Source organism: Pleurodeles waltl, chromosome 10 (assembly GCF_031143425.1).
Source record: "Pleurodeles waltl isolate 20211129_DDA chromosome 10, aPleWal1.hap1.20221129, whole genome shotgun sequence".
NCBI classification, from domain to species: Eukaryota; Metazoa; Chordata; class Amphibia; order Caudata; family Salamandridae; genus Pleurodeles; species Pleurodeles waltl.
The window spans coordinates 342,268,367-342,293,472 of NC_090449.1; the positions used below are offsets into that span (position 1 = coordinate 342,268,367).

The following is a 25,106-nucleotide window of genomic DNA, read 5'->3' on the forward strand; positions in this document are numbered from 1 at the left end:
ATCATACTGCCCAAGCAAAGCTGAGGAATTAGCCACCTTCATGTAAGATAGTGATGTTTCACACATTTTTCCCCAGGGAATCCATCTGTTTGCTCTTTGTCTGGTGGAACCAAAAAGGAGGAAGAAGCTGCAAAATTAGATTTCTGTAAGGACGAGGGTCAGCTCTGAGGAACAGTGAATCCTGATCAGGATCTTTGTACTTTTTAACGTTCCGAGATGGTGCAGATCTCAAAGATGGCAGTGTTAAAAACGGGTGTATTGCAAGCTCTGGGAGTCCAGGCACTAGAGGCAAGAGTTGTTGTGAGACTGTTCTGCGATGCAGGGTTTCAAAGCTCACAGAGGAGGATGTTGTTGCTGTTGGAACATCTATGTTTAGTTTTGTCAGACTTCTGTTGAATGTCTAGAGATCATCTACAGGTACTCTTGCCTGGGGTGTATCAGAGTGTAGGAGAATAATCTCTTGTTGAATATCAAGAGGTCATCTACCTGTGACACTCTTGCCGTGGGTGTATCAGAGAGCATAGGAGAATAATCACTCACGAGGACTGGATTGTTGTTGACCAAGATGGTGTTCTCCTTCTATGCCTGGATGAAGCAGTATGAGATCTGGAGCTTCTGGACCTTGACCTAGTTCTAGACTTTTTTTGTGATCTAGAATGCTGGTGAATATGACTCTTTGATCTCCGAGATGATGATTGTTGACTTCTATGTGATGAGGTTCTCGGAACAGTAGGAGGCATATGGCATACCAGGAGAGAACCTTAGAGAATGTGTTCTCTTGGAGAATGCGTTCTCTTGGAGGCTGAATGAGGCCTGGAAGGGGAGTAATCTTGGGAATACTCTTAAGTCCGATGTTGCAGGTACAGGTCTTTTTCTTAAACTTTCCAACTATCTTTGATAGATATTGACCGGTGACCTGGACCTAGAAGGTGATCAAGGTGTAGATTCCACCAAGTCCACTGATATGTTTTTTTATTATTAACATGAGTTATCTTGATCTATTTACTTCAAGAAGAAAAACTAAATGTAATCTCCCCTTTTTTACCCACTCCATAGGCATATATGTTAAGCACTACATACTATATATAGTGGCGACCGTCAGTTGGTAAAAGGTATGTGTATGTATATATATATATATATATATATATATATATATATATATATATATATAAAAACATACTGGTGGTCGCCATTAGGTAGTTATTGTTAGGACCATGTTCCCATAGCAAAAGCATTTTTTTTTACTTGCCTATATCTTTGGCATGGTTTGATGAGTCATCACAAAAGTTTCCCCAAAAAAGTGCCCGTGATTCTTGTTGTGCATGGAAGCTTTTGGGGTGATCTGTCAATCAGGGGCTGAGGAAAAAGGTAGGGGGTCCAAAAAAGTTGTGTTTCCCATGCTAATTCCCATAGGACCTTTAAACACAACGACAGCCCGAACCACTAGACGGAATTACACCAAATTTGGTAAAAAGCTAGCTGTCAGTACGCAGATTACCCCTTTGGTTATTAGATGTAATTCTGTTCAGTAGTTTACGATAAATTAACTAAAATCCAAATTTGTATATTCTCCAAATTATTGCGAATAGAAGCACTGTAATTGACTGGCCACATCCTGACTAGAAAAGTGTGCCGCCATTTTATGTTAGGGCAGAGGGTCCCCAGGGCTGAAAATAGAAATAAGTGGTATAAGGGGTCATGGTGGAGGTACTCTGATTTCAGGGGTGTGATATAGGGGTGTTTTAGGGTCAAAATGTGGGTTTAAAATGATTTTTCTTCACCGTACAAGATACTAGCGAATATTCTTGAACATTCAAGGGTATTTGAGAATATGCAAAAAAAAAAAAAAAGAAAAACCATCTCACAGACTCGTTCATAGACTAATTCATTCACTGGTACATGCACTCAGCAACTCATGTGCGACTCAAACACCCACTCACTCATGCACCCACTCAGCCTCACATCCACTTTCAGACCCACTCAGACACACACACCCCAAGCACAGATCCACTGAAAGAGACAGGCCCTGTGGCCAACCACTGCTACGCACGGACAAAGACTGTGCGCAGGGTTGGGTGGTTATAAGGGCTTGGCTGCAGGCCCTGTGGCCAAACCCGCTGTGCACAGCCAAAGGCGTGCACGGTGATGGTTGGATTACTGTATAGTAAATAAAATTAACTCACGTTGAAAAAAACATAGAAATTATTGAAAAAACCAAAGGTTACAGGGACGTTATAGTTCAGGTCTATGTTTACTCCTACAAAACCATAGAAATTCAGCAGTTAGTTATTTCAAGTAGCTATAACTTGCACCCTAAGGTAACTATAACTCTGGCTTTTGCCATGCACAGCTAATTACTCCACATATTATATCATTGATGACATCTTCTACAGCATCTTTCATATTATCACTGCAACATTTGCAATAAAATTATTGCTATGAAAACTGTACATGGCAAAGGCATGAGTTATAGTTACCTTAGGGCATGAGTTATAGTTACTTGAAGAACAAGTTACTTACCTTCGGTAACGATTTATCTGGTAGAGACATAGTCTAGTCGTAGATTACTTCCTTTAGAATTTCCCCAGGCATCAGACTGGATCCAGAGATGTTTCTTTGAGAAGTACCCTTGAGCGCCGTCAGGTGGCGTCGGTCGACTCCATGTCCGTCGCTGGCGTTGTGGTCACTGTAGTGACGGAGTCGTATATAGGTGCCGCCTCAGCATAGTGACGTCAGTTTCTTTTCACGACTTTCCACACCAAAGCGTGGAGCCATGAAGATCATTGGAAATGGTGCGCCAAAACTAAGGCCCTCAAAGGGGAATCCCTATCACTAGAAATAAGTTTGCAAGCAGGGAGGATGAGTCGGTCGGTAAGGAATTTGCAACTAGAATATGTCTCCACCAGATAAATCGTTACCGAAGGTAAGTAACGTGTTCATCTGACAGAGACTTCTAGTTGCAGATTCCATACCTTAGAATAGATACCCAAGCAGTACCATCCTCGGTGGTGGGCTGTGAACCAAGATCGCATTAGCGGACCAGACTATTCAGGCTGTGCTGTTTTGTAAACTAGTGCAGGGATGTCCACGTTGCAGCTTGACAGATATCTGGGAGAGGAACTCCACGTGCTAATGCTAGGGTGGCAGCAGTTGCTCTGGTGGAGTGAGCATGTAAGCCCTCAGAGGGTTGCTTCTTAGCCAAAGCGTAGCACAGTTTGATGCAAAGTAGTACCCACTGTGAGATGGTACGCATTTGCACTGCCCTCTCTTTCATCGCACTCACATATCCAACAGAGTTGATGGTCCACCTGAAAATCTTTGGTATGATTTAGGTAGAACGCCAATGCCCTTTTTGGTTTCAGACTGTCCAGTCTCTCCTCTTCATGAGAAGGATGTGGGATGCGTAAAAAGTAGGCAAAGTGATGGATTGGTCTACATGAAAAGGCATGACTAATTTGGGACGGAAAAAGGCCCTCGTGCGGAGCACCTCTGTCATGGAAGACAGACAAAAATGGGGGCTTTGAAGAAAGAGCCTGAAGTTCACTCACTCTGCAAGCAAAGGTGATGGCAACAAGAAATGCAGTATTAAGAGTAAGGAACCGCAAGGGACAACTGTGTAATGGATCAAAGGGAGAAAACTTCAAGTAAGTAAGCACAAGATTGAGGTCCCACTGAGGCATGAAAACGGAGTGGGAAGAAACAAAAGGGTGAGTTCCTTAAGGAATCTACCAACAACAGGAGACTTAAAAAGAGAAGGTTGGTTTGTTAATCTAAGAAAGGCTGAGATAGCTGGTAAGTAACCCTTAGGAGTGCCCAAAGCAGAGCCCTGCTGGGCTAAAGAGGGGATGAACAAAGGAACTTCTGAGGGAGAAACAGAGAGGGGGGGGTTCAAAAGACTTGTTGGTATCCCATGCCACAAATTCATCCCGACAGGCGTATAGTGTTTTGGTGGAGGGATGCCTGGCTGCCAAGACAACATCACAGACTTCGAGCAGAGAGTTCAAAAGCTGCGAACTGCCAACCCTCAATCTCCATACATGAAGGCAAAGATTGGACAGGTTCGGGTGGAGGACCATCCCATGTTGCTGTGACAGAAGATCCTCCCGAAGAGGCAGTCTGACTGGAGGATCTGTGGCCATGCTCAGTAGCTCTGGATACCATACTCTCCATGCCCAGTCCAGACCCACAAGGATTACTTGGGCTCAGTCGTTTTTGATCTTCTTCAGAAATCTGGACAGAAGTGGTATAGGCGGGAAGGCGTAAAGGAGGGCTGAGTTCCACTCGAAATGAAAAGCATCACCGAGCGCGTGCTGCCTTGGAAACTCCAACATGCAAAACAGCTAACATTGTGCGCTCCCTGTGAAGGCGAACAGATCTAACCAAGGCTCTCCCCACTGCTGAAAGAGACCTTGCACCACCTCCTGATGGAGACGCCATTCGTGATCAACTATGCTTCGATGGCTGCGTTCATCTGCTCTGGCGTTGAGAGCCCGCCAGATGCTGAACCACTAGGAAAACGCCCTGGTGTGCCAGCCATGTCCAGAGGTGCACAGCCTCGTTACAAAGATCCAAGGACCCTACTCCACCTTGTTTGTTGCAGTACCACATGGCGGTAGTGTTGTCCTTGAACACCTGCACCACCTTCTCTTTGATAAAGGGAAGGTATTCTTTCAATGCAAGCCTGATCGCCCGGAGACCCAAAAGATAAATGTGGAGTGCAGACTCCGCTGGAGACCACAGACCTCTGATCTCCGCCTCTCCCATGTGGCCGCCCCAACCCAGGAGTGACATGTCTGTCACTACTGTCACATCTGGTTGGGAAAGGAGAGGGATCTGCATTGACTCAATCCTGTTTCGAAAGCCACCAGTGCAGATCTTTTGCAGTCCCCTCTGAGATCTGGACCATGTTGGAGAGATTCCCCTGATGCGGCACCCACTGGAACTTCAAGTCCCACTGCAGAGCCTGCATATGTCATCTGGCATGTGTCGCTAGCAGGATGCAGAAGGCCGTCATACCCAATAGTTTCAGAGCCATTCTCACTGAAATCCATGATAAAGGCTGAAACATCAGAATCATAGCCTGAGTATCCTGGAATCACTTTTCGGGAGGATCGACCGGAAACTGCAGTGTGTCCAGAATGGCTCCAATGAAAGGGAGCATATAAGAGGGAGTAAGGTGCGACTTCGGCATGCCTATAGTGAACCTCAGCACGTGCAGGAGTTTTGCCATAGTCTTAAGGTGGGAGATGACTTTTTAGGGTGTGTTAGCTTTCAACAGTCAGTCGTCGAGGTAGGAGAAGACTGAACCCCCTAACCTGCGCAGATGAGCTGCAACCACCGGCATCACTTTTGTGAACACCCGAGGGGCGATGGGAAGGCCGAAGGGGAGCACAGTAAATTGAAAGTGCTTGTGACCTACCACAAATCGTAGGTAACGTCTGTGGGCAGGCAGGACAGGGATATGGAAATAAGCATCCTGCAAATCCAATGCTACCATCCAGTCTCCTGGGTCCAAGGAAGACAAGACCTGAGCCAGAGGGAGCATTTTGAACTTCTCCTTCTTGAAGAAGAGATTATTGAGGGCCTGAAGTTCTAGGTTAGGACATAAGCCTGTGTCCTTTTTGGGCATCAGAAAGTAGCTGGAATAACAACCACAACCTACTTCTGGCACCGGAACCCTCTCTATGGCTTCCTTGGATAAGAAAGATGTGACTTCCTCGCTGAGAAGATGCTCCTCCGGTAAGCGGCCATACAATATAGGCCAGTGGGGCAGTTTCGAAGGGGAGGAAGTAGCCCCTTCAGAATATCTGCAAAACCCACCTGTCCGTAGTGATGGATTCCCAGTGGGGTAGGTGATGGCAAATTCTGCCACCAACTGGTCTGAGATGGGGGTACAAACTACGAAAGCTTGGAGGCTGCAGCAGGGTCGAGGATGGACTGGGCAGACCTCTGGTTCCCTGTCCCACAAACCTGTGGGATTCTGTGTCCCCAGCCACACAGGGGCTGAGTAGCATGGGTGGCACGGTGGCCAGGAAAGGGATGCAACAGGGAGCCCCTTCCGTGGCCATGAAAGGAGTGAAAGGCAGACTGTGTTATGGTGGAGGGCCTGTCAAAAGGCCAAGGGAACAAGCCGTAGCCCGGGACTCCTTGAACCTCTCAAGTGCCGAGTCCGCCTTGTCTCAGAGAAAGGTGCCATAAAATGGCATGTCCATAAGGGTCTCTTGGACATCCCCCCCAAAAATCAGACATCCTCAACCAGGCATGGCATCTCAAGGCCACCGTTGACGTAACCGATCTACCCAGAGAGTAGTTCATGTCCAGCCCACATCGAATAGTGAACTTCGCCATGTCTCTCCCATCAGCAACGACTTGGGAAATGATAGCCCAGTCTCCTGCGGGATCTGCGGTGGAACTTGCATGAACGCATCCCACAAGGAGTGGGTATAGCGGCCCAAAAGGCATGCAGTGTTCCCTGATTGCAGCACCAGACTGGAGGAAGACAACATCTTCTTCCCAATTTGGTCCAAACTCTGATTCCCTATCTGGGGACACAGAAGGGAATGTGCCAGATGATGAGGATGCCTAGATTTCAAGGCTCTCAGGTTGGGGTGTTAGGACAGTAATTTAGGGTCGTTCGGGGCGGGCCGATTGGGGCAAGCGATTGTCCTATTCACAGGAGCCATGCGCTGGGCTTGGATCAAGTACACAGATGGACATCAGTGAGGGATTCATTGAAGTAGAGGAGAGACACCAAATTGGAAGCCCCAGGCTGAAGCACCTCCATCAGGAGATTAGCCGTGACCACTACAATGGGCAGCTCGAGGCCAAGAACCTCACTGCCCTATTGACCACCATAGAGTAAGAGGCTCCCTCTGCCGTAGCCACGGTAGGAGAAAGCATGCCAGCGTCCGCCTAAGTATCCAGACCACTGGCTTCTCCTAATACCTGTGTTCAGTCCATGTTAGGGTTGTCTAGCTGGTATTCATAAGGGTTCAGCAGCCCCTCCAATCACTCCTTGTATTCGTATCCCTCCCCCCCCAAAAAAAGGTGGTCAGGCTCCAACCTGGGGTGAGTAGGCCTCATTGAAGTCAGAAGTAGCGTCAGCTGACGCCGTTCCGGCTCTGGGTCATAGGGGATCAGGATTGGGTTGATGTTGATCGTGGGCACAACCGATGTCGGGAGCATTGACAGCCTAGCCGAGGACAGGGAAGGTCACAATGGTACAACCGGCATCAGCATGGATCTAGCAGCGGATCTGAAGGGTTCCTCAGTGGCAGAGGCCGAAGCTGCTGGTGCAGAACCTGAAAGGTCCCCATACAAGCCTCCAGGCCCTGGAGACGCCGCAGCAGGGTCGGACTGCTGAAATATGAGGCACATGGGCTCATAAAATTCTTTTAACAGGGCAGGGGTTGCTCTGGCTCCCGGAAACTTGGGGAGGCGCGGAGCAGGCCCAGAAATAGGCTCCATGGACGGAGGCCTGGAGTGTCGTCACTCCTCCCGCGGCACATCAGTCAAGCAACTCAGAGAAGTTGAAAAATGCCTAGCCTGCTTCATCTTCTTCTTACCTGAGTGACCCGAAGACTTTGAGGACAATGAGTGGTGGTGACTCTGGGAACAGTCTTGAGACCTTCCTCTCGAGCGAGACTGGGAGCGATGCGGAGTCGAATGCCGGGCCACCATGAGCTTTAGGGACAGCTGTCTCAAAGCCTTCGGGTGCATGGCCCGGCACTCAGAGCATGATTTTGTGTTGTGGTTGCGCTCCAAACACCACAAACAGACCATATACAGATCAGTCACCAACATTATGCGACGACAGACCTCCCAAGGTTTGAAACCGGTCTTTGGGGACATCCTTGATGCACCAAAACTCACCAAACAGTAAACAAAATTGTCAAATTTGGTCAAAAAACGACCAGGGTAGCTCTCACTGGATCAGCGCATGGCGTGGAAAGAAAAGAACTAATGTTACTACGCCAAGGCAGCGCCTATATATGAGCCCGACGCCAACGACAGACGCTGAGTCAACCGACGGCGTGCAAGGGTACTGCTCGAAGAAAAATCTCCAGATTCAGTCTGACACATGGGGACATTCTAAGTTAAGGAATCTGCAACTAGAAATCTATATCAGATACAACTCTTACTGCTGATCAATGTGTATGACTACTGTTGAAAATTCCCTGGAAGAGAACCACATTTTCAGTTTCTCTGCAAAAAATCATGCTTCACAGTGCCTGTAGATAACTGTTGCTCACTCATTTTATAGACCAGGGACAGATATAAAAGGCCGACTGCTCCAACCAGACATATGACACACTTCTAAATATTTGTAACAGTTTTTTTTTTACCCATCTGCTATCCTACTATATTTACAGTGTTGAAAGCCACACTAAGTTGTTCAAAGTTTAAGTGTGTACCGTTACTAGAGCACTTTTTAATTGTTTGGTTAACTGTTTTAATTGTAACATTTCCTGCCACAGTATAGCAGATTGATGGTGCAGTAATTAATGAGTGTTGCTATTATATAATTAACGGTACTCATGTTAGCGAGATAAGACACAGGATCCAGGTCTAGGGCTTTGGAATATATCTTAAATACTTTCAGGTTACACACAGACCTAGTACTTTGAAATTAAAAAATGATTGCAAAATCAAGTGCAATAACTCATTAATAGACATACCAGCTTATTCATTTGACTTTCACCAATTTTACTCATAACAGTATTTTAAACAGGAATAAAAAGAAACGTGGACACTCACAGTCTAACGGTACTCTCTTCCCACTATACAGAACTCTCCTATTTACTGTGCACCGGATGGAGAACAGCTTTGTCTCTCGGAAGACATTTCCTCTGAGTTGGCTGCTGGTGCTAGAATTTCTAAAAATGTGCAAAGTGCCCCTTCTTTCATTTGAGTTTTAAACTGGATTTATGTCACTCAGAGTGTCTTTTGTGTTCCTAAAGAACACTATGTTGCAGATTGTGGTCAAGTTGAGAAACGTGTTAACACATTTGTTTGTATCTATCTCCCAGACCAGTGTTCCAGTCAGGTTGAAAATGGCATTCAGTGCAGTGCTGGCCACAATACATAATCTGATTTCATTAGTCCATCTTGTTGTCTCATGACTGCCCCGATTTGTTTCTCGTGTTGCTTAAATTGTTTAAAAATATTTGTTGTTTTAATTCAATATTTAGTTTGAGTTTGTTCTTTATTGCAGATTGTTGTGCCATTGTCGCCAGAGGGAAAAAAAAAAGCATACAGTAACCTGTCCGCATGGCAAGTGAACTTCCACAAATGTGGCTGGATTTGTGTACATATGGTAGAGTAGTGGTTCCCAACCTTTTGTCTCCTGAGGACCCCCAATGCATCACTACTGGAAACCAGGGACCCCCAAACAGTTTGTTCAATTTAAATGTCAAACATTAAAACAGTAATTCACAAAAAAAATACACAAACAAGTACACACCAAACAAATACTCGTATTACTAAAGGTATAATTATTTTATATTGACATCTGATGCAGAAATCAAAACAATTTAATGAGAAGTTTGCTGCTGCATCTTGGTGACTAACCTTTCATTATTTGGTTTTATTTAGGAAAGCTGACATGTCAGATTCTACATTTCGCAAGAGATTTCTTTTTTTTTTTTTTAGGTACTTTAGATCTGAGAAAGCTTTTTCACATAAATATGTAATTCACAATGGTAGGCTTTTTCTAAGAGTACTTGGTCTGGAGAAGCACAAACTCAGGATTCAGAATATAACACAGTGGTTAGCGTTGACTTTAATAAGTATGACTTTCTACGGAAGCAAACCTTTTTTTTTTTTTTTTTTTTTTTTTTTAGCAGCACAAGGATAATGAATGGCGGGGAAAAAAGAAACCTTCTAATTTGTGCCATGCAGTTTGCATGAAACTCTTTGATGGCAATTCATAGCTCACTGTGCTAGAATGCGATTGTAACTTATGAACTGCACAGTAACAAAATAAGCAGTAACCCTCTGTACAATGCATATAAAATATTTTTTTGCATGATACACTTTCTCTGCAGCAGGTACATTAATCATCAGAGTTATCTTGACTCTAATTTTCACCCAAAAGTTGCTGGTTGTACATGGAACTTTGAAGTGCTTTGGCAACTACTGCACAAATAAAGACACGTATGTGTTTCTGTCAGGCCCCAGCTGGAGAAGTAGCTTTCTGTCATCCCAGACCTGTGGCCCCCTGGGAATGTGTCACGGACCACAGCAGGTCCGCGGACAACGGTTTGGGAAACACTGTGGTAGAGAATGCAGCTTTGGGCAGGTGCTCCCAACAGCACACAGTGCTAATGAAAGAGGCAAACGCCTGTGTCAAGTACATCATGCAGAAAGATAAAAGATCTCCAGTCTGTAGCGTCTGTGCACGGCACTGCTACATGAAGACATTCCTCCATCATTTTTTAGATGCCTTCTTAAAAAAACATATATGCTACCCTTGTGTTCGTGTGTAAATCTGTTACATTAAAGATATGCGGTTCTGTGGGGTGGTGGGAATTTAATTGAATTGTTGATGTATCAATACTTATTGGTTGGATTGCTAAACTTCTCTCCATGTTGTTCTCTGCCTCTTGTGCATCTCCCCAGTGCTCATTCTTGCACCTCCCGCGTGTGCTACACCACCTGCTCCTCCATTGGCCTCCTCAACCCCTAAAGTCATTTAAAAAAAAAAAAAAAAACTTTATTTGTGTAAGGTCGGGCATCAATTTACTGCTTTCTCTTCTGCTTTATAAATAAAAGCACTTTCACTCTGCTACACATTTTTTTTTGTATCAATCCATCAGTGATCAGGTAACAAATGACGCATGTGTGTGCCTACAAAATGATGCAGCTGCACTATTGTGCTTTTTACCCCTTTTTTGTTCATGCTGCGCAGTATCTGAATTTTTCCTGATGCTGTGGAGCATGAACAAAATGTAATTGCAGTCCCAATAGTTTTAAAGGTTAGACCTACAAGCGTTGTCAATGCTTGTTTAAGGTTGGTGCTGTCTCCTTTACAACTAGTGCTCAGAAAAAAATCACAAAAATGTAATAAAACTCAAATGAACTCAGACCAGGGGTTACCAGGTGATCACAACAAAAGAATATCAAGTGGCGGCAGGTCAACGGGTATTGAGAAGCAGTCACCAAGTCTGCAAAGTATCAGTAGAAGAAAAGGGTACAGGGAGCAAGTGGTTAGAGGGATGGTCCTTTTTCTAGGTTCCCCAGAATAACAGAGGCAGGTACATATTGTGTATGATTAGAAAGACCGTTTTGAGGAGGGTAAAGACCAGCTTTAGCATGAGATGGAGGAGGCAGAAGTAAGCTAAGAGTTAGAGCAACTCATCACCAGCACAAGAATTGGCACAGACCTGTCCCAATTACAATGGGCAAATACCTGTGGGGTGGTGACGAGGATGGCTCCAAGGGGCTGGAAAGGTCGCAGAGAGTCCACAGTGGATATGTGCTCATCAGAAGTGCCGGGAGGCGTGTCCACAATTAGGAAATCCAGGTCGCCCCAGGCCACATCATTAATAAACTGCTTTATTAAAGCTAGGGATAAAAAAATTAATAAAACAAAAGTTCCCATTCGAGAACATGAGAATTGCATAATAATTATTCAAATAAAGTTAAGGAAAAGAAACATTGCCTGACTGAATGGGGTCAGCCTGAGCCTTCTCCTTCCGACAGGAAGTACACTAGACAAAAAGCAAAGGCATATTTGACAGAAAAAAAGGTTGTCAGTACTGCAGATAGTGTCAACTACCAAGTGAGACTATTTTAAAAAAGATTTGAAGAACAAGTTACTTACCTTCGACAATGCATTATCTTGTAGAGACTACCTAGCTGCAGATTTCTTACTATCATCTTCAAATCCAGAATTTTTTGCTGAGCAGTACCCTGCGCACGCCATCGGGTGGTGTTGTTTGCTCCACATGGCGTCGTAAGTGTCATTGGAGTCATCTGTGACATTGTGTCGCCTATAAAGGCACCACCCGGCAAGTGTATGTCAAGTCTTTTACCCACGAACTTCCACACCAGAAGCGCAGTCATCGACAGAACTACCAGTTTGTCTGTACAAAACTAGGACTCTAAAAGCTTGCTCCATAGTATGCCTAAAACCAGAAGACCTTGTATTGTATTGTATTGTATTGTACTGTACTGTATAGTACCGTTTATATAGCGTCCTTGTTGCTCCAATGGGTGCAATTTCTGATATTTATGTTTCACTCATCTTCATTGCTTGATTTTGTTCGCGAGAAAGTGTCACTGATAGTCGTTGAAATATTCCTTATAGTAACAGTGAGATTATGAAAATGTCACACATAGCACTCTGAAACTACAGCAGTTATGGAAGCAAGGCAATAGAGACTGACAGAAAAAAGGCATCTATTTAATCATGAACAAGGTTTGGCTCCGTCGAGAATGGTATACAATGCTGTTTGACAACAGACAGATGGGGCTATATGAAGCAAGATTGCAAAAAAAGCAAGGCATCCTTAATTTGTCAAGTATCTCAGTCAAAATGTGGATCATTTTGGGGGAGAAGGGTATTCGTGCTTTCAACTTTAAAAGGAGTCTGGGATAAATGATTTATTTTTGCAGCCAAAGTGGTGCGTGTTTTAGAAGTTTCAGAAACATTTATTGAATAATCCGCGTTGTTGGAACTTGACAGCACGAGAAACAATATTATATTCTCCAAAGAAGACAGTTCTTGCTTTGTGTCTGAGAAGGCCACTAGATAGAAGTGTGTTTGGAATGGTAGAATTATTGGCTGTTGTAAGCTGATGTGCTAGCACAGATGGTGGACAAGGGACGATGCATATTGAAGTCCTGGTGCGCATTTTCTGCTCACTTTGTTTTTATTTGCCAGTCATCGAAATCTGGCTACAGAAATTACTTTTTTTCTACAAGGGAAGGCTGTAACCACTGCCATGCATTTGGAGAACGGTTGAGGTTCTAACTTCAGACTGGCAGAGAGAACCTTGCATTAAGAGTGTGTTCCCCACCTTGAAATGCAGAAGCATTTTGTATTTTCTAGACACTAAAATATGAAAATAGTCATATCCAAGCCCCAGAGCACTTCTATCTGCCTTTCTGAGCTGGGGAAAGACCTGATGATGGGTCAACAATTGAAACCTTTCTTACTTGATCCATTTGTTGGCCAATTGAAATTTAAAAATTGGTCTAAATTCTTATTTAGCGCTCTTTTTTTTACCCCAAATACATATCTGGAATAGAAGCCTTCTCCACTTTGAGATGCTGGAACGGTGTCTACAATGAATGTTTTGGTTCAGCTTTTGGGGGGTTGATGGTGGAGATGCTTTGCAGTGAATTGTATAAAAGGTTTGAATGGTATTTTAGAACCCATTTGTCGCTGGTGACAGATTGCTACTCTTTGAAAGGTTTTTGAAACACTCCCTCCCACCGGAGAGGAATGTAAAGGAGAGGAGATGAGGCAGTTATTCTCTGGAATGGAATGGTGCGATCCCAGATGTGGATCACTGCTGCTGTCTTCTTCCTCTGGCCGATCTTTGGTTATCGGAAGACCTATGCTGTTGCTAATTTTGGACTTGCCAAAGGCAGCACCATTAGAGGAACTAAACCCTCTATCTAAAGTACCATTGGCGATCTTGTGGTGAAATTGCAATCTGAGGACTTTTTTTTCTTCAAGGACAGTGTTTATGGATTCTGCATCATTATTGAAACACTACATCTAATTTTCCATGTGGGGATCACATCAAAACCTAGCCTTGATGTTGCATTTCTAATGGTCGCAGGGACTGATACCTTTCCCCTGCCAGCTCAGCAAAGACCAGTACCAGGGGAAGCAAAAGCCTTGGAGCAGATTGTGGCTGTAGTGTTTTCCTAATGAAAGACAATGAATTTTGTTGAACTTCCAGTGGGGTATAAATTATCCTGATTATTACATGGCAAAAATGAAGACATTGATGATGAGCACATGGGAGATGTTGATCTGAATGCTCTACAGGTGGAGAAGCAGGTTTATGAAATCTGGGGAAGACACAGATCGCGAAGTAGGCATCAGCATCTTTTCAATTGTAGACAAACAAAACCCATAGAGTAGAAGTTTTAAAGGGTGAAGGGAACCCTCAACCAAGATTTTACATCTTTGGAGGCTTGATGGTGTTTTGCTTTTCACTAATGACCGAGCTGAAACACTCATGCACTGACAAAAGTCTCTGGAATTACCTTCTTAGTCCAAAGAAGACATTTATTATTTCCCTACGCAAGGTTCCTAAAAGGAGATTAGCATGTTGAAAGCACATGTTTAAAAATAGTCACAACAATGAAATGAAAACATACATGAATGATTCTCCACGGCAATATACACAGCAAATATATGTATCTATATTATAATGCAAAGCAAATAATTAATTAAAAATGCATCACCGTAGGTGCCTGTAAGGTGCTTCATCTTTTTCCTGCTAGCAAACCGGTGACCCCGTTCGACTGCAAGAAAGAGAGATCTCTACCCTCATGGTAAATGTATATATATTCGGCATCCGACGTCTGAATCCTGACTGAGGTCTCTGAATCTCCTACTGTCAGAGTCTCTTTTATATCTTAAAAAAAAACGCAATTAAGGAGCTTTATGGAAAAAAAAACTCCTGCTTGCACAAGAAGTATTATAAAATGCAGGCTAGTTTAGGTATGCTTTAAAAATAACACGTTGGGATTTGGCCACAATCCCAAGATGTCAAGTCAAAGCAAGGCTATTCCCTTCCATCTGAGTCCAATCTTATCAACCAAAGCCCTTGGTGGGAAGAAACGAAAACAAGACAGAATGCACAGTGACAACGTGGAAAATCACGGGCAGCTTTTAAGACAGCAGTGTCTAATGCTAAGTTAATGTCAATAGGCAGAATGAAGCTAAGGCTAAACTGAATACTGGACAGCTAAGCCAGGTGCAAAGAGGTGCAACACAAAGTCAGTAGTCAAAACACACATTTCACTACATTACGCCCTTTGATCAATGACTCGTATAAACTACAGATTTAAAATCAACTTCTCTCTTATTTTTTTTTTCTCTTAAAAAAAACATCACAAGCAAATCAGGTATGCATTGTACACAGCAACATAATGAAATGAAAAAAGCAATCACTATAAAGCAATGCAAGTGGAATTCACGTATTGATCTTATAAACCGATAAACCAGGCACACCTACAATAAAAAGACTGAAGCTTATATATTCTGATTGGGATAATAATTGATTGAATAGTGTCAGTAGGATAGCAAGTTGGTATAGAATTAGATGGAAACATCCTGAGTCCTAATCATGTAAAGGTACACAGTCCACCTGTAATGTTTGCTGGAATGTAAGTAAAAGTGAGGTTCCCATACGAGAATAGTCGGTCAACTGGCAACTTAAACATGCTTGGGGGTGCGGTCCCTTACCCGACCCCACATGCACACACCCACGCCCTTAGGGAGACCACACAGCACACTCATGGTCAGTGGCAAGTCGTAGTATGATATGTAAAAGAAACAAGTATGATTTTTCTTGCAAATTACATTTGTCATCTGAAATGTGCTCCCACTTTTCCTTTCCTTGTTTCATAATCAGCAGGACATTATTGGAGGCCTTGGCTATGATTTCTGCAGGTTCTGGAGGGCCATTTGGGGATCCAATCCACACCTTAGCATCAGGGTTTTTGTCAGTTGAACCAAAACCTCCCTTTCCTTGCACTGTCAGAAGGGCTGGGGCAGTCCCCTTCTCCACCAATCCTCCATACACTTAAACTTATGACAAGTTGGGCAATTCTGTCTCCAATCTGCATGAATGAATCAGCTTCTCCACTATTTAACAGAATAGCTTTGATTTCTCCTTGGTAATCTGCATCAATCACTTCCCCTAAAATCTGAATACCTTTGAGGGCCAACCAAGATCTGGGAGCAATCAATCTGAAATGCTCTGGGGGAAATCTGTACTCCAACACCTGTTTCACACAGTGCTATGTCTCGTGGTTTCAGTCAGTAATCTTGTAAAGCATGGTAGTCAATACCTGCAGATTCAGGTGTGGCTCTATAAGGAGCTGAAGCTCTAGGCTTTATTTCCCAGTACGGGACGGTATTGGTGGCCACATGTGGTTGTATTTGCAAAACTGGAGTTAACATTCTCATTAGGGGTGTTTCAGCATTTGTTAATGATCTGTTATTCATAATCTGGAAGGCTTCATTTAAATGCTCTTTCCAGTTTTTCAAAGTTCCATCACATAATTTTTGCAATTGAGCATTCAGTAAGCCATTCATTCTCTCAATCAGTCCGGAGGCCTGTGGATAATAAGGAATATAATATATAGCCACTCAATATTGTTCTGAGAACAGTAGTCCTGCGCCAATTTGCCTCTAAAGTATGACCCCTTGTCAATCTGGACCTGGAGTTGTACTCCATAGTAACATTAACAAGTCCAAAACTCTGATGGTGTTTTGATGAGTAGCACGTTTGCAAGGGAGAGCAATCAGGTACCCAGAATAAGTGCCCACTACGGTACAGGTGTATTGATACCCGCGACTAATTGGTAGTGGTCCAATGTAATCAATTTGCCATATCTGTCCTGGTAACTTTCTTCTTCCCAACTGACCTTTGACTGTTTGTAGGACAGATCTCTGTTGTGTGTGCTGACAACTGGGACATTACAAAATCACATTTTTGATCAAATCTAGGGGACTGTGCATCCTCTAATCTCTGCCCACCTCTAAGTGGCTTTTTCTCCCAGAAGCCCACATTTCTGGTGCGCCCATTGAGCCATCCCCACCAAGTCAGAATTCTCAATTGCAACTTCTGCCTCTGCAACTTTGGCTTTGTCGTCTGCAAAGGAAATGAACCAGCTATGTGCATGCCATGTGGGAAGCCAAGTGGCTAAACCATTGGCAGTGGACCAAGAATCAGTGTAAATATGACAAGTCTCAAACATCTCTTGTTTTAGAGCCTTTTACACAGCGTACAACTCTGCAAATTGGCTACTTTTTCTTTCTCCTGTGGTGGTAAACAACTTTTTAGTAACTGGATTGTATGACACTGCTTTCCAATGTCTTTTGGTACCCACGTATTTGGATGAACCATCAGTGTACCAAACATGCTTCCTATCCTCAGGGGACAAGGATTCAAATGGCACACCCCATCTCACTGGTGACTCTTACCTGTGGTGCCTCCTGCACCCTCTCCTCATCCTGTACAGGGGCTTTTGACAACTGTTCATGTAGGGCTGCAGTACCTGCCAGTCTTACTTAAGCCCTGTCTTGTATGTACCATTTCCAGTGTATGATACTAGCCGCTTGGTCATGTCCTATATGGTGAGATTTAGGTGAACTCATCACTCACTGCATGATTGGACATTCACCACACATGCTTCATTCCCTCAGATTTTCTAGTATAGTGGGGCATAAGAACCCAGATCACATGGGGAGCCTCTACGGGTAGGAGGGTGAGTCTCATGTGACTCTGAACAATACTAGTACTGGAGAACAACAGTTACAGGTAACTTATTTTCTTCTCCAGTATTGAATCCTTCATAGATTCACAAGCTTGGATCGGTGTAGTTAGCAGTTAGGTCACTTAGAATTAGTAACATAATCAGAATGCAGCGAATGGTGGGGAATACATTTATACATGGCTCAACCCTGCTTGCCCCACAGCCGCATCACTCTTGTCAGAGGAATCCTGGAAATAATGCTCTGTGAAGGTGTGTTTGCTGGTCTATGTTGCTGCTGGACATAATTATTAGACAGGCACACCTGTGAAGAAAGCTGTGGTCGTGGACACAGCCCTGGTAGAATAAGCTTTGATCTTGCTGGTCAATGGCTTTGCTGTTTGAGTGTGGCAGAACTGGATAGCTGCTGCAATCCATCTAGCAATGCTTTGTTCGGAAGCTCGAAAACCCCCATGAAGTTTCCATATGCAATGTGTAACAGATCCGTCTTGCAGAATTGTGTCCTGTGTAAGTAGAATTTGATCCATCTCTTGATGCCAATGGCTCTTTCTGCATAGTTTTGTAATTGGCAAAAAATGTCCTCAGGAATACAGATTAATTCAAATGGAAATCTGAAGGAACCTTTGTAATAAACTTAATATTGGTCCTCAGCACAACAATGTAGTGACTGAATTGAGGGAATGGCCCTTTAATTGTGAATGCTTGAATATCACCAACTGTTCTTTCTGGCATGCGAGCTGTAAGAAGCACTACAATGTCTTGACTGAATTGTAGGAATGGCTCTTTAATTGTGAATGCTTGAATATCACTAACCGTTCTTGCTGACATGAGAGCTGTAAGAAGTGCTGACTTCCAGGTCAGGTATTTCAGATCTGCTTTGTGAATGAGCTCAAACGAGGCCTTTATCAATTGTCCCATCACTATTTTAAGGCGCCAAGAAGGAGGAGGTGTGTTGACAGGAGTAAATGTCTGAAAAGGCCCTTGAGGAATTGTTTGATTATTCAACTAGACCATCATGAACGTGATGTACCGGATCTCCTAAACCTTGAGATCGCTGCCAGGTGAACCTTAATAGAAGTGTGAGCCAGACCAGATTTTGCCAACTGAAGCAGACACGGAAGGAGTTGTTCCGGTGATGATGAAACAGGGTGAACACCAGCTTCCAGACACCAAAGGCAGAAACACTTCCATGTAAGCTTGTAGGTTTTGTTGGTGGTATCTGCCCTAGCCTTTGCAAGAATTTCTCTACTGTCTGTAGGAATATTTAGCATTGCAAATTCGATGAATTCAGGACCCAGGCTGATAAATGTAGTGATGTTGGATTCGGTTGAAGCACCAGGCCATGATTCATCAGAAGCAACGTTGGCATGGGTTTTAATTGAACGAGAGTCTGTTCTGAAATTGGCAGCAGTTGTTAACCAGAACTGTCTGGGCCACCTTGGAGGGTTACCAGCAGGGTTCCCTCTTCAATTTCTTGGGGAACTTCAGAATTAATGGTATCAGGGGAAAAGTGCACAGAAAGATCCCTGACCATCTGATCCAAAATGCATTCCCACATGATCCCTCCTGTAGGTGCCAACTTGGGAAGAACTGTCATTTCCACTTCCCCCTTGTTGCAAACAGGTTTAGGTTTGGGTTGTCCCAGTGATTGACAATGTCTTCAAGCATTTATGGGTTGAACTCCCATTTGTGACAACTGGTGCTTGTCTTGCTCAAATTGTCAGTGAAGATTGCTCCGGGCACCTGCTCCGCCTTTAGTGTAATATGGTGTTGTAGAGCTCATGGCCAGATTTCCTGTGATTGTTGAGATGGAGCCGATGATCTTGTGCCTGTCTGTTGGTTTATATAATGCATGCTGGTGGTGTTGTCCTTGCGAATCACCACTGATGACTTTGTTGTCCTGGGGAGGAAATAGATTAGGGCTAGTTCTATGGCTTTGAGTTCCAGCATATTTACGTGCATTTCCCTCTGAGACAGTTCCACTTCCTATTGATTGCCAAATCCTGTAGATGAGCGCCCCATTCCTCCAGGGACGTGTCTGTAGTTATTACAAAGTTGGGATCTGTGGAAAGAATGGTAGCTCAATGGATAGGTTTATAGTCCGAGCTCACCACTGCATGAATATTATTATGTAAATGACGTCGTTGAATGACCTTTGGGTCTGTACCCACTGTTTGTCTAACTCCTCTTGCAATGGTCGCAGGTGAAGATGGTAATTTTAAATTAGTGGAATGTAGGATGATATTATTCCAAGGAATTATCTGTATATTCAAACTGAAACAGACTTTTTTCTGGATAGATTCCTTGCTAATTATTGAATCTTCAGGTGTCTTTCTTGTGAGATGAATGCTTTGTCCTGGATGGTATCTTGGACTGCTCTCAAAAAGATCAACATTGTGGACGGCGTGCGAGAGGATTTCTGCTTGTTCACAGTGGGGCCCAGACAGTTGAAGAGGCTTACACAGGTTGTCATATCTCGTATCGCCTTTTGGGACGTGGCTGCTTTTACCAACCAGTCGTCCAGGTATAGGAATACCTGCACTAATTTTGCCTCGAGTGAGCTGCCACTAGGGGCAGGCATTTGGTAAAGATAAGGAGTGCTGATTTCAGCCCAAAAGGGAGAACTCTGAATTTGTGGTGGGTACCGGCTATGTTGAATTGTAGGAATTTGTAATGCTTTGGGTGGATTGTGGCATGTAAGTATGCACCCTAGCTGTCGCAGTCCCCATGATTAAGGAGGTGCAGGACACTTTGAAGGGTAACCATGCCAAAAGATTGTTTTCTTAAATATTCGTTGATTTTTCAAAGGTCTAAGATGGAGGCCAGTCTCCTGATTTTTTCCTTACTAAAAAGAAACAGGAGTAAAAATTATCCCTCTGTTCGTAACTTCTTATATTGCCCCTTTCTTTAGCATGATGGGGATTTCATACATAGAGTAGCCTTAGAAGGGAAAGGAGGTGCTCCTTTTTGAGGAGTATTTTGTGGTTTCCTGATGAATTCTAGGGTGTGCCTCTGAGAGATTACATCCAGGACCCACCTGTCTGTTGTTATGAGGGACCATTGTGGGAAATAGTTTTGAGATTCAACCCCCAAGTTGCTTCATTGAGTTGCAGGAAATAGCTGGCACCATAAAAAGGCGATTGCTTTCTAGAAGTGTCTCTCTCCTGAGGAGGTTGCTCACGCCTGGGTGCTTGTTTGTATGCCGCTTTTGGTGGCTGCCTATATCGCTGCTGTGAATATTTATGTTGATATTTGCTTTGAAAGGACTGGTATTAATGCTTGTATGGCTGATAACCTCCTCTGTAGGGATAAGATCCTCATCCTCCCGCTCCTCTAAAGTTCTGTTTTCTCAATTGTATCATCCCTAAGGACTTCGCCATCTCAGTATCAGCCTTTATAGCTTGTAGAGCCTTCTCTACATGTTTGACGACAAATGCTTCGCCATCATAATCGAGCTCCCTGCTCTTCATTTATTGCCTGATTGATGCATAGGTCAGCCAACCTTGCCTTCGAAAAACAGCTGCCAGCGGTCTAAAACCAGTTGACGGTATGTCAATCGCACAATCAATAACTTCAGCAGAGATTCTCTCACAGTCTGAGATAATCTCTTTTGGCTGAATTTTTTATGGTTTCACCTTTTGCCTCTTCTAACAAAAATAAAAAATAAAAATGTATGTGCGGCGCGATGACCTCAGACCACATCTGCTTGCTGTAGCGACCCAATATCGGTAGAGAATTAGCTGCTCTGACAGTAGTGGCTGTTATGGACGAGAATCATTTTCCAATATAATCCAATCCATGCCCTTCTCTGTCTGGTGATGTGTGATAATGGGACAGGCGGATTCTTGCAGATTCGCTGGCCATTTGTGATATTACCAAGTACAACTTAGGGTGACCAATTAAACATGCCAGAGAATCATCCAATACTTTGTATTTTCATCCAGTCTAGGTAGCACTGCAGACACTGTCAATGGATTCTTCATAGTCTTGATGCCTTCTTCCCAGATAAAATAAGCAATGGGAATGGCTCTGATTAATTCTCTCATTGGCTCCTTGAAATCGTGAAGGAAACAATCAGACTGTTTAGTTACCAGGGGCACTTGGAATCTTTTTTCTGCCTTTTCCATAAAGTTGTGGAATCCACTGGTGGTGTTACTGGTGGGGACGGAGTTGGTATCAGGTAGTCATCCCACTCACTGGGGACTGAAGCAGTGTCTCTGACCTCCCCTCCCTCGATATCCTTGTCCGTGGGAGGTGCGTCATTCACTGGTGGCTCAACTTATGTACTAGCCATTATGGGTAATGGGGTTGGTGGCATGGATAAAATACATGGTGAGCATATACAGACCTGAGGTGACTGTATTTTTGGTCTTGGCGTTTGTATTGGAGATGATCGCATTGGTTTTGGCGTTTGCATGGGTTCCGTGGTTGAAGGCTCTAGAAATCTTCTATAATAGTCCTGGAGGATGTGTTGAAGATTATTGACTAAAGTCAATAGCATTTGTACTGACGCATCATGTTGTTCATGTCAACCATAGCCAGAATACTCCTCTTCATATATATGGGGTTGCTCCCCTAAGGCATACTACTGTTCCCCATAATATTGTCCTTCTTCATCCTCCTCATGGCATTTCAAATGTAGTTCAGAAGGACTGTGTGCTGCCCCAAAAGGACCTTCATCCTCCGACTCATCGTCATCTAGTAGATGAGCTGGTGGAGAAGGCAAAACTTTGCTAGGTGACTTTTGAGCAGGTAATATTGTCTCCACTGGTGTTTTCTCCCCACAGAAAGGTAGGGCAACGGCATGAAAGGTGCTTTCATTGACAATGCCGTCGCTGGGAACATCGCTGACTAGGTCTTCATTGGAGGTGTAGTCGTCGTCGATGGTGCTCTCGTCGGCGTAAACGATCGCTGACGGTACTGTCGTCGACAGTGTCCTTGTCCACAGAGTCCTCATTGTTGAGAACTCAAGTTTTGATGTGGAAATCGTTTTAAATGGTTTTGTCGTTGACAGCAGAGACTTGGAGGGTCTCTTGAAGTGTCTCTTTTAGAGAAGGGGAAGTAGGTTCAGACTAAATCTTTCCTGAGATTTTTTTTCTTTTCTGAAGTATGTGGACATTCCTCAGATTTCGTCTAGAGCCCTGATGAGCCATGATGGGTTTTCAATACCTCCTTACGTGATCCTGGGGACACTCTCTCACTGGAGCTATCCCTTTTGTGAGATTTTACAGTCTTTGAGGAATCAACACTGCTGTCGACAGATAGAGGGTTTTCTTTGGATATTAATTTTTGGAGCCACATTAGTAATCTTCCCTCTCTGTACTTCAAAGTCTTTTGGAAAAATGCGTTGCATATCTTACAGTCTTTTACCTGGATTTTAGAGTGTAGACAGTAGCTGCACTCCTTGTGTGGATCCTCTGAGTGCAGTCTCTTTTTTGCACAATCCGTACATGGCCTGAACAGATCTTTCTTAGCTGTCTCTGACATGGTTGTTCGGTCAGAGTAAGAATCAGTAGATGTTAGTCTTGTTCTGAAGTGAAGTCTCCTTCAACTCTGGAGGAAAAAACTGCAACATGCAGTAGAAAGGAGGGTGCTGTTGCCTGATTGGCTAGACTTTATTTCTTATTAAATGATGAGGCTATGCTACGTAAGTGACTTTTTTTTAAAAAACATTAACTGTTTTGGATGTCAGACTACTGCTTTCTATGGTACTGTGGAACTCCCACTTCGACGACAGTGAATGATTCAAGCATGCAAATCTATAAAAGATCCAATACTGGAGAAGAACATGTTACTTACCGTCTGTAGCGCTTTTTCTGGTGAATACAGTACCTACCTGTGGATTTCTCACCTTAAGAATACCCAAATGCGCCAGACTTCAACTGACATTTTTTCTCTCTAGCTCTCCACGTTGACGAGGACATCACAATAGCAGGGCTCTGCACGCGTCTCTGACTGACTACATCGGGGCCTTGGGGAGTTATCACCAGAGTGCTGAAGTCAGTTTCACCCACTTTTTTTCCGTGCCTTCAAGGCGAACGGATGAAACCAACATCACAAATACAACAACGTGCATTCTCAAATTAAAGATTTATGTACACTTCATGTATGTAACATATCAAATACAAACATTATCTACAAACAGATCTCTTCTTCTATTCGGTATATTCAGGCCGGCAAAGGGGAACCGGGTGGGTCAGTGAGAAATCCACAGGTAGATTCTGTATCCACCTGAAAAAGCATTACTGAAGGTAAGTAACTTGTTCTTCTGATGGATACATCTACCTGTGGATGCCTCACCTTTTGAATAGATTCCCTAAGCAGTTCCACATCCGGAGGTGGGTGCCTGTCTGCCTATACCAATAAATCCTGCAAAATAGAATGGGCAAAATGACCATCCCTTCTCTCTTCGGAATCCAAGCAATAGTGCTTTGTGAAAGTGCGGAGGGAAGCCCAAGTTGCAGCTTTACATTTATCAACAACAGAAACACAAGGTGGAAGTAGAAGACTTAGCCCTGGTGGAATGAGCTTTAGTACCTTCAGATGGCTCTTTAATTTCCACAGAATAGCAGATCTTTATGCAGAGGATGATCCATCTGGATAACGTCTTCTTGTGGATATCCTTGCCCTTCATTGTGCCTACATAGCCAATAAACTGCTGATCATCGATCCTTAGATCACATGTTCTATCAATGTAGAAACTCAAAGCTCTTTTTGGGTCCAAACAATGCAGCCTTTCTTCCTCCTTTGAAGATGAGGAGGAAGATAAAAAGTAGGAAGGGTAATAAATTGTCCTAGGTGAAAAGGTGTCCCCACCTTTGGTAGGAAAGCAGCTCTGGTTCTCAGAACCACCTAATCTGCACAAAAAGTAGTAAACAGGGCTTTAATACTTAAAGCCTGTAACTCACTAGCACGTCTAGACAAGGTGATAGCTACAAGAAGTACTGATTCAAAAGTAAGAAATATTAACGGACAGCTATGCAATGGTTTAAATGGAGCACCCATAAAAAAAGTTAAAACTAAATTAGGGTCCAGCTGAAGCATAACAAGATTTATAAGTGACCCTTTAAGAAACTTCAAAACTGTAGGAGGCTTAAACAGGGAAGGTTGAAAAAGTAACCAATTAAATGTCAACAGAGCAGTCAAATAGCCCTTCACTGTCTCTAATCCGCAAACCTGTTGCGCCAGGAAAAGTGCAAACTGCAAGACAATTGACAATCAGACTTTCAAAGGGTCAACATCCTTTGCAGTGCACCATTTTACAAATGTAGCCCATCTGCAAGGACATACCATATTGGTGGAGTGTCGCCTGTCGATAAAATAACATCCATCAATTCAGTGGGGAGAGAAAAAGAACTCAGGTTGCCCTGTTCAGTCTCCAGGCATGTAGGTGGAAATTCTGGAGGTGGGGGTGTAGAACCTGCTCCTGTGACTGTGAGAGGAGTTCTTCCTTGTGAGGGAGATGAAGAGAAGGGCACAGTGAGTTGAAGAAGATCTGTGTAGCACACACTTCGAAGCCAATCCAGGGCTATTAATAGAACTTGGGCCCAGCCTTGGTGAATTTTCGTCAGAAATCGAGGAATCAAGGTATGAGGGGAAACATGGAAAGTAGTTGGGTACTCCAGATCAACTGAAAT

At 43.7% G+C, this 25,106-nt stretch overlaps 1 protein-coding gene across 2 annotated transcripts in view; it reads right to left on the minus strand.

The window, feature by feature from the left end:
• Nucleotides 1–25,106, minus strand: part of NUBP2 (NUBP iron-sulfur cluster assembly factor 2, cytosolic) — a 131,389-nt gene that overhangs the window by 71,694 nt on the left and 34,589 nt on the right. For both annotated transcript variants that reach the window (XM_069210561.1, XM_069210562.1), the window contains exon 4: nucleotides 11,411–11,565. In XM_069210561.1, the coding sequence (XP_069066662.1) occupies nucleotides 11,411–11,565 (155 nt within the window). The remainder of the gene's footprint in view (nucleotides 1–11,410; nucleotides 11,566–25,106) is intronic.